We start from the raw sequence: 11,096 nt of genomic DNA on the forward strand, positions 1-11,096 counted from the left end.
TATTTTTTCACTTCCCGTCCCCCCCCCACAACACACCACTTCCAATTTGTTTTCACTCTACCCACCCCCACCCTGACACACCACTTCCAGGGTTACAACCCCATTAAATACCCCCAGCAGGGTATATTTATTTGTTGTTATTTTTTGGAAAAACAAGAATATTGTCTGAGCAAACAGCAGATCGAAAAAAAGCAGCAGATCGAATAGCTATCAGAACTTGACAGGGCGCGGAATGTACATTGAACTTTCTTGTTTAAGTTGAAACAATTATGCCGTAGAAATGATGTATATAGCTTTGCCTAAAATGGGTCTCAAAATGCAGGAAATGAGGTTTCTGGGAACCTAGATTTTCAAAAATTTCCGGGGCAGCATGCCCGGACCCCCCTAGTAAGAGCGCCTCCGGCGCTCAGCAAGATTTGGGGCTCAACGAACACCCCTATCTAACCCTTACCTACGCGCCTGGCTGTGAAGCTTTCATGACACCGAGACATAATAAATTTGAAATTATTTATTTCACCTTGAAATAAGTATTATATTGCCATTCATTAGCTTTTTTATATCACTTATTTACATAATTACACTGAAAATCATTCCATAATAATTTACTCCTTGGATTTGGACTGAATTTCCTAATGAGCTTGTACTAATGAAAAATAAATCATCATGTACAACGAGAATTGCATAATTTACATTGAATATGTTGTAGAAATATTGAGGCCTACAACTGGTCCCACAGTGCTAAGCCATGTTACAAGGTAGTTGACAGGTCTGTAGATAAAGAAAAATGGAAATGAAATTACTTGATATGCTGTTTGCATATTTTGACCCAAACAATAATTATTATTGAAGGGTTTCCTGCAAAATCTTTACATACAGACTTGTTTTGACTTGAGAATTTCATTCTGTGAATGTCATTGTTTTGCTGGGGTTTCTTTTTTTTTTTGGGGGGGGGGGGGGAGGGGCCCGATGTTTTGGCCCGCATTTTTCTCAAAAACGAAGCAAAAACAGCGAGCAAAAAATAATAATCATCATCACAGAACGATATTCCTCATGTCAACACAGTCAGTATGTAAAGATTTAGTGAGATCCTGCAAGAAAATAACAATTTTACCAAAAAAGTGATATATGCCCCTTTCACGGAAAGCCCTTCGATAATTGCTGTATAAGCGACTAAAACAACTGATACTCAACTAATACTCAGCAGACTGGTTATTTTACACTTAAAATAAACAGGAATCAGTTGCCTCGTTCTTTAACAGTTTAGATATGGGAGATAGGGAGTAGGGATGGCGCAGTGGTGAGAGTACTTGCCTCCCACCAATGTGGCACAGTTTCAATTTTCGGATTCAGTGTCATATGTGGGTTGAGTTTGTTGTTGGTTCTCACTCTGTTTTCCCCCTCTCCTCAAAAACCAATATTTGCAAATTCAAATTCGATTTGGAGAGTCAGCCCCTGTAATGTAAAGTGCATTTGATCATCTTGTCATGGAATTTATGTGTGCTATACAAATTTACAATTTTTTTTTGCTAAACAGGCTTTACACTGCCTACAGTTAGAAGGACATGAATGAAAGTACAAACACAAGTTTGATTTCTTCCTTGTCCAACATGTATAAAATAGTTACTTTATTCAGGAGATATCAATGAGTGCCTTTGCTCAGCTATTGTCCCATCAGGACAGTTCTGATCTGACCCTTGCTCCATCTCCCAAAGTACACCACACTAATCTAGAGAAAACATTTCTGGGTGTACTCCCACATATAAAAGTGAGGGGTGCTACTATTGTCTTGTCGATATGCGAGAGCAAAAATAACCTCTGAGTGGTAAAAATGAAGTTGAGTCATTCCCACCAATGGTTTCATGCATCTGGTATCTTTTATGCAGTTGGTTTTGTATGGGAGTCCGCCCCCACAACTGGGTTATACAAAACCAAGTTACGTGTACCCATTTTCCGACTGCAGATACCAGGGTCCAGTTACTGAAAGCACATTATAATAAAAATTGTTCATAGAAATTTTTTGTAACCATTTCCTGCATCCTGGATGATTTCTTTGCATTCTCTTTGTGTTTTCTATACTTTATATTAATTAGTATTCAAACAAGCTAAGTAATCTATGATTGCATGAGAAAATCTTCTGGAACACAGGGAATGGTTTATGGAAAACTTGCACTTACCATAATTGAAGGGTTCGGAGCATTATTTAGACCTAGCTATATGCATAAGTTTTCAGTTCGCTTTTGTTGTTTTAGCTCAAAATGACCAGAGTTTTTGCACATGGCCTTCATGATTTCCTTAAGAAAACTTTTATCTGCTGCTTTGTGCTTCATTTTGTGATAAAAATGGAAATCTTGCCAATAATCACAGGTTTTCAATGCAAAGGAAATGTAAAGCAGCATCTAAAACATTACAGCAACATTTCCTGAAGGAATTCAAGGCCACAAGCAAAAACTCTGGTGAATCCGAACTAAAACAACAAAAATCTATCTCAAATGCATTTAGGTTGGTTGTAATGCTCTGAGCCCTTGAATTGTAATTGATTACTGTATAAAGAAACTTGTGCAAGATTTTCAAAACCAAACCCATTAATTGTGACTTTATCACTCATGTTTTCCCATGCTTGATGTTGCTTACATGTATTTTTTTTATTATTCTAATTGGTTCATTGCACTGTTTGTGCCTGCTGCCATGGGCCAGAGTAACTACTTTCAATTGGTTTTACAACACTCAAATTATAATAAAACTTTATTGTCAACTATACTACATAGCCAAACAAGTTACAAACAAAGGTGAAGTATCCAAATGTTACTAAACCTGCAAACAAGCTCTCCAATTGGGGTCTCATGTGAAACGTACTTGAGGCGCAAGCGGCGAGTGAAGTGAATCACCTATGCCCCAATCCTCTCATGGCAAGCTTCGCTCACCGCTCACACTATATTGCGTCTGACCTAATAGGGGGCTTACTTGCAGGCTAGACATTACTGTAAGGTACTCACGTGTCTGAGGTAATGCTTAATGCTCTCTTCATCATATCTGCAGTGTGGCAAGGGTGAAGCTGATAAAATGGAACTCCAAGATAAGGATGCTCCTACATTACACAAAAACAAAACAATAATCACATAACATATGAAGGGCAATTTAAAAGAAATAAACTAAGGGAAGAAAAAATTGATTACAAGGGCTGGTCAATGGGCCATAACTAAATGGGAGATCAAATTATTTTAATCAGGTATTTGAATTTGTGCAGCAAAAAATACTAAAAACTTACAGCATTTTTTGTACACAGTGCACCCACTCATACCAACAGTACTTACTCACCCCAACTAGAAAAATGTTAGTTTAATAATACGTGTACATCAAGATGACAATAACTATAATTAACAATTCTTTCTCTAAACAAAATAATGAAAATAGGCTACCTGTAATAACAATTATTAATTAAACATGCATTCCTTTAGATTCAAATATTGAATTGTCTCATGTAAGTGGTAAAAAAATGTTGCCGTCAAGTCATTTTGCTGTTGAACATTTAACATAAAACATTCTTCATTTAAAATGGAAGAAAGGAGAACAAGATCCTTATTGGGGTTAACATTCACTCTTTTTATTTTCCCATCTAAAGGATGTAAAAATCTACCCGGAAAAAAAATTGCATGGCAAACACTTGTAAAAAAAAAAACCTTTTGGGTTTGACATGTGTGAGAGCCGACCCATTCATCCCTGATGTGGCATTAAACACTTCTGTAAGACGTGTATATTATTGTAAATAATTTTTTGGGTTTGTTGTAATTAAAAAATACTTCAAACTGTAACTACCACAACCTAAATTGAATGCAAAAACAAAAAACAAGGAAAAGACAAACAAACAAGAAAACAACTTTCTATGTTGCCACATTACCACATTACATTCCTTCAATGGTGTTGATTACTTTTGAGTTAATTTTTATGGATTTGTGAGAATTGGATGTATTGAGAATCAATAAAATATTAATAGACCTTAAAAGTATGCAAAAATGGCTGACATTTTACTATTCTTTTGCCTGCATTCAAATTAGCCCTACTAGCCTTGTTCAAGGTAAACTATTCTTTTGAATTTAGAACTCAAGAACGAGGTTGGACAGGCTAATTTGTCTATTTTTTTTACTCACCTGTTGTGTTAGAAATGTCCACTTTTCATATTCAAGTCTTGCACGATAAACATCTGGTACATTTTCCCATACTTCTTCCAAACTAATTAGCCTACCATCTATACAAAATAATAATACAGCTTATAATAACAATATATATCAAAATTATATGAAAGTGAAACCTTAATGTAATTTTAATTATCTTAAATTAATATAATTTAATTGTTGTAAAATGCTACAACCGTTTTTTTGGCGAAATAGTGCTACTGGTATATATAAGTGTATTGATATACGAAACTCATATATAAGTTGAACAGATTAATAAATGACAGACCACCACAAAGCTAAGTTACACATTTTTGAAAAAAAAATCCTGGAAAAATCCAGGCTTGAACAGGATTCAAACTCATGACCTCTGCCAATCCTGGTATATTAAAATAACATAATTTATTTGAATATAATTATATTTAATAATAATAATTATTATAATAATAATAATAATAATTTAATACTTTTATCGCGCAGATTAACAAATAATTTGATCAAAATGCACATTACAATATGAATAAATCTGAAATAAGAATGAGATAAGTAAAGGACACAAAATACAACTTAAGGGGCACAAACATGCTCTCATTGCCCAAAGTAAGAAGCACCAAGCATGGTCTTAGGTCTTTTCGGTACTTTGCTGCAAAGACATGGAATGCACTGCCGGACTCGATTCGCACCATGGCTGGCACAAGGGAGTTTTTAAGAAGTATTCGTCATGCAGCATTTTAAAATTGCTATTATCACGGTTAGCTTTTTAAATTGTACATTTTAATTTGTAATTACACATGTGTTGATAGATGAATGATTATATTTCCTAGATATTTTAGATTTTTAAATTTTAAGATTTTAGATTGTTATCTAATTTTTATCTTTCTGTTTGTTTTTGTAATTTTATCTGTTTATTTGTGGGCTTCCTGTAAAGTAGCTTTTAGCTAAGTGGAGTGCCACATAAAATAAAGTTCTTATCTTATCTTATCTTATAATAATATTATATTGTAAAAGAAATCATAAAAGGGCAAAAGTAAAGAAACATTTCAGTTTGAGATATTTAGGACTTGCGAACATATACTGTATATTTGCTGAATAAGGAATCAAGGTTAATGGAAATTCTGAAAACATCTGCACCTTTTTTGGCAGGGGTGGGGGGGGGGGTGGGGGGAGGTACATACTCAGGTACATTAATGACAGGGATGTGCTACTAAGACTCAATTTTTTGGCAAAAGTTAAGCAAAGTGACCCACCCATTAGGCTAAAAGTACATATAGATGCAAAACCAGTCCAACAACCCTGATGTCACCCACTTTTTCTTTAAAAGTCCTTTCTTCTCCAGTTCATGTGTCCGACTCTATATAATTCATTCCTTGTGTATCTGACCAAACTTTAGGCAGACTTTCAGTCATAATTTCTTTGAAAGTAAGGAGTGATACATTTTTGTTTGAGGAACAAGCACAGACAAGATCCTTCTCTATTGTGTTACATTACAGAATGAAGGCTCTATTATACTGAGGGTCCCCAATAGGTGTTTTGGGATCTGAGATTTGGCTTTTTTAAAGGTAGGGATTCGGGATTTTAGCGGAAAAGAGGGACGATATTCAGGATTAGAATTAGGGACGGGATGCGGGATTTGACGACTTTACGAAGCGAGATGCGGGAAATGTTACTCTAAAGAAACGAGATCTGGGAAGTCTGGTGTCAAAAATGTACTAACAATGAAAATCTAGTTGTCATCATCCTGGATGAGAAAATAAATTTACAGAAGAAAAAAAAAAAAGGAAAAAGAACAAGCTCTAAAAGGAAATTGCTAACTGACTTATTGACTGACGTGATTTGTGGAAAACTTTGAAAATGTCTAAGTAAATGAATGGTGTTATCGTTATGGTGGAAAGAAATAGAAGAAATAATCTTACAGCTAATTTCTCGGTGACCAAAGACCAGTGCAAAGATCAGTGCTCAGATTTGCAGTGGGAATTTACATCCAATTGAAAATGCCCTTTTTTGTTGAGCTAAGGGGCTTGAAAAAAAATTATGATCTGAGTGGGATCAGGATTGGGCTAAAACAGTGGTTGGCATTACGGGATTGAGGGAAAAGTTTGTCCAGGATGGCGGGATTGAAGAAACCTATTGTGGACCCTCTATACTCTTTTGTAGCTATAAAAAAATGAAAATATCACAGACCTAATGCACAAGTTTAAGGATGGTGCCTATTTTTGTTACTTACTGCGCATGCATACACTCTATACATCTTGAGTGATACTTGGGTTCCTATAGGTGGTGCCCACTTATACAGGCTGACATATTTACGGAGAAAGCAGAACTAAATAGCAAGTACTCTTGGTACGTGGTCATGGTATGGTATATTTAACAATTATTCCACGAGTGTGCGTTGGGGGTAACCATGCATTTTTCAGAGATATTTTGGGGAAAAAAAAAAACAAAAAGAAATGGTAGAAATTTATCCACATTTTTCAATAATATTATATTACATGATGACCCTGGAAGCTAGTTACACCGTTACAAGTTTTCTGTGAGTGAATTGTGTGTTCTCTCTTGTAATTGACAGTGTTGGTTTTTTAGCTTTATTTTAGGTAGTAGTGTCTTTTTTTCCTCCTGTAATTGCAAAATATTGCATTCTTGAATATTTAATAATCATTCAAATTAAGAAAGAAACTTCAAATGAAACAAAATGTTATAGATGTTATAATAATTATTATGCCAATACAAGAAAAAGGCTAAAGACAGGAGCATAAATGTACACTATCACGCCATAGTGTGAATGGAATCAGATTGCAATAAGTTAAGTTTGGTTAATTGAGTGCCTGAACTTTTTCACATTTAATTGTCTACTTTATTGACAAGCAGTACTGATACAGCAATGCTTCAAAGAGGCAGTCCAAGCTGGACCTGCACTTTGGAACAGAGATGTAATACGTAAGTGCTAGTTTGCATAAAGATAAAGACTTTGATTCACAATGATGACCACCGATTTAGCACAACACCATGCCATTTTTTTTGAAGAGTAAGTTTCACATGAAAATTGGTAAAGATGATTTTTAACACAACAGTGTTACATGGAAAGTTGATGCTGGGTACAGTAACATGGGCGCACAGACAATTTTCACTGCATTAAAAAACTTGAAACATGCTGGCAATGCAATAATTGCACTGATTTTACACCACATATATATCAACTTTGTATACAAGTGTTTGCATGCAACATTGTAGACTAGTGCTCAAAAGCATCATTGCAAATAAAAAACTACACTATTTAATTGTTTTGCAATGTAAATGGTCGCTGCACAATTTATGTTGTATGTAGCATCCACTTATTAGCCAAATAACCTGCATTGATACATGATCACATGAAAAATGATTAATTTATAAACCGATTAAAACTGGACATTTAGTTTCACATGCCATTTTGAAGTACTCACAATGATTTTGTGAAGACACCAAAACATGGCTTGTTACATTTTATCACTTACATTCTTATTCTAAGTTTACTTCAAAATTACCAAAGCGAGTCTTTGGTTAGAACATCCAACTAGATCACGGAGGGTTGTGGGTTTAAATCCCATCTGGAGCTCTGATTTTTTCTGAATTTCCCATGATGCAAAAACTTATCATGATGTTACTTCAAAATTGTCTCTAATTGAAAAAAACTGTAGTTTTTAGGCTCGTCAGGCAACGCTCCTCCCCACAAACGGTAAGCACTCATTCCAAGGGCAGTTTGAGGTATGGAAACAAGTCATTTGTGGGGAGGGGTGTTGCATGACGAGCCTAAAAACGGCTGCGTAGGAGACTAAAAAAACTGTTGAGCTCGTTTAATTTAGACAAGGACATACCTTCTTTGCTGGCAGTAAAATACAAAACAGGTACACTGTAACTGGGGCTGTACACAACATGATACTCATACTTTAAGAATTCCTTGTTTAAGCCTGGCCGTAAGTGAGCTGACACTGCACAACCCTGGAAAATGAACACAAATTACACAAATTATCATATGGTTCCCGAGACTGAGGAGGTGTTATAATTTGAAGTAAGCACTATAACTAACTAAAACTAATTCTTATTCTTTCTAACCACCACTCAAATTACTCAATTAATGTTTGCAAGTCAGCATCTTAATTGCCTTATGTAACATTGGCTAAATCTGCAAACACCTCACTCCAGATGACTGTCTGTGAAAGACTTCTACATGCATTCATTACCTCCAGTTTGGACAGTTGCAATTCTGTACTGATTGGCCTATCTAGAAGTACTGAACTGGACGAACTACAGCATATTCAAAATTGTGCCACTAGGATTTTAACAAGAACTAAAAAGCATGGATTCATCACTCCTGTATGATGCAAACTCCACTGGCTACCTATCCACTCTAGAGTAAAATACCAAATACTTCTTATAACTTACAAAGCTTTAAATGGACTTGCACCTAGCTACTTATATTTCTGAAGTGCTAAAGTATTACCAGCCGTCTATGGACACTTAGATCGACAAGCTTAAACCTACTACAAATACCTAATGGTGATAGGGTGTTTTCTGTTTGTGTGCCTAGCTATAGGCTATGGAATAAGCTGCCACTTGAAATAAGAAGCTCAGACGTGTACTCCAGCTGGTTTTAAATCCAAACTTAAGACTTTTCTTTTCCACATATATCCTAAGTATAGATTGTAATTTTTATATGAACATTTTTAATAGTTTAAATCGTTCAAATATTATTATTGCACATTATACATATTTCATTTTCAATTCCATAGTTGGAAGAGCATTTGAGACTTTGTGGGATGCTCCTAATACCTTATTATTATAATTATTGTCATTATTATGATATTGATCTGTAACAGTTTTTTTTCATTTGGTCACAGGGACTTATGAGAAACATACGTTGTCCCTCCAATTCAAACCAGTTGAATTTTTTTGACAAAAATGGGTAGTGCAAATAATGGAACAAGTCCTGCAGTCTTGTCCCTCATGTGTGCTGAGCTTTATACTCATAACTGGATGGATTTTCAATGCATTCATTTAATAATCAACATGCAACCTCCCTCCTCTGCAGAAGCTCCTTCATAAACGAGGAGCGAAAAGGAAATAGGAAGGAAAATGGAAATTGAGTAAAAGGGGGCGATTTGTCTCCGCTTGAGCCTGAAAAACCCCTCTGCAGAGGAAAGAGCCATGCAACTGAATGCCACTGAACATTCTACTGTATTTGACTGCTAAAAATAATAATTGTTTGTGAGTGTTTCATTGGGTTCATTCTATCAACCTTTCAAATTCGCTTGATTGGTCAAAAAATCGGGTTCGTAAATTATGGAAATTAATGCATCAGTCTCTCCCTGCACCCCCCCTCCTTCCCTGGAGCACTAGCTGGGCACTTTGCAATATTGTCTGTCCCAGGGATCAGGCATTAGTCTATCCCCAGGCACAGTCAATACTGATGCCTCATTTCAATGATAAGTTCATTAGCAAAGACAATAAATTCTAATGATCAAGTACAAATGAGGAGGGCTTAAATGAGGTAGTAGATCCGCAGAATGAATGGTTTCTTCCACAAATTATACACACTGACAAATGGGAATCAAGTTAACCAAGACTTACATGTAGCTTGGTGTGAAAATTTTTTTTGTTAGAATAATGTTAAGCCCAGAAGCCAAGACATTTTAACTGTTCCATGGCACATTTGCCAGTTTATTTTCCCGAAATGTAAGTAACAATACCCGGGGGTCGGCCAGGGGGATGGGGGATGGGAATTCTTGGAATAATATAACTCCTACCTTATTATTATTATTATTATTATTATTATTATTATTATTATTATTATTATTATTATTATTATTATTAGTATTATTATTATTGTTATTATTATTATTATTATTATTATTATTATTATTCATAAAGAAACTTTAAAAAGATAAGATGTGCAATAAAATACAGTCTTACATCATCCTCTTCTTCAACGCCCCAGCTTTTTTCCTCTGTTGGGTTCCTTGTCTCATCTTCACTTCTTTCATGGTGGTTTAACAGCTTAACTTGCTGTTTGATTAGATACTTCACTTTTCGTTTTCCCTACAAGAGGAATAAAATGAAAGCAAGAAATAGTTAGCTTACAACAGAGGGCAGGCCGCAAAAAAGTTAACTCCCGTTTACCATTGAATATTTAGAGTTCCGTCTGGGGTAATGTGCAAGCCTAAATCTACCCTAAGACTGTAAGCATACTTGGAATCTGCAGGACTCAACATTGAAAATCAATTTACACCGCTCGATATTTCCAAAGCCACACCTTTGAAAACTGCACGTTCCAAGAGTCTTGGGTAACCTTCGTTCTTTCAGTGAAGTTAAGCAGCTCATTTTCAAATTCTTGGTAAGATAAGGTGCCGGTTTTCCACATGCATACATGTAAAATAACTCCACTTTCCACTGGCCACAACAGTCTCACTCAGCTCCTGATACAAAATGTGACAGGCGTCAACAGGCGTCAACGAATAATTCCGTGAAAAACTGGTGACAACTAACCGGTTGGGGGAAGGATGTACATTCCCTAGGGAGACTTTGATAATACGAATTCTTGCATCATGATAAATCAGTTTGCCGAAAAAAGTAAAGTCTCGCACGTGCATCTCTACAACAAGATGACAGGAAGTAAAAACTATTTATATTACAGTCTATTTGGGTCTATTTGCGCGTCGTGAAGGATTCCCGCATTTAAGTTTTGTACGACGACGCTATAGCTTCACTGATTTCTGCAGAGCTAGAGAGACACCCTATCCTTACTTACATTTTGACAAACGCTAAAATTGATACTTCACGCACGAAGTAAATGGTTTTGAAAACAAATTAGTCACAGTGTTTTAAATCAGTATGTCTTGACACTAAAATTCGTTCCATGATTGTTCCAAGGTGCACCTGTTCCGACAGCAAGGTGTA

The 11,096-nt window shown here is 35.7% G+C and overlaps 1 protein-coding gene across 1 annotated transcript; it reads right to left on the bottom strand.

Annotated features, from left to right (window-relative positions):
• Positions 1-493: 493 nt before the first annotated feature.
• On the bottom strand, positions 494-10,630 carry LOC146466220 (ubiquitin-like-conjugating enzyme ATG10). The gene is made up of 6 exons (XM_085127609.1): positions 10,453-10,630; positions 10,113-10,238; positions 8,018-8,141; positions 4,146-4,243; positions 2,994-3,085; positions 494-768 (listed from the first exon to the last, which is right to left on the bottom strand). Exons 1-6 carry the CDS (start codon positions 10,558-10,560, stop codon positions 687-689), a joined length of 630 nt encoding a protein of 209 aa, XP_084983735.1. The 5' UTR covers positions 10,561-10,630; the 3' UTR covers positions 494-686.
• Positions 10,631-11,096: the final 466 nt, after the last annotated feature.

The sequence above is a fragment of the Pavona decussata genome, unplaced genomic scaffold (genome assembly GCF_977016875.1).
Source record: "Pavona decussata unplaced genomic scaffold, jaPavDecu1.1 SCAFFOLD_149, whole genome shotgun sequence".
Taxonomy (NCBI): Eukaryota; Metazoa; Cnidaria; class Anthozoa; order Scleractinia; family Agariciidae; genus Pavona; species Pavona decussata.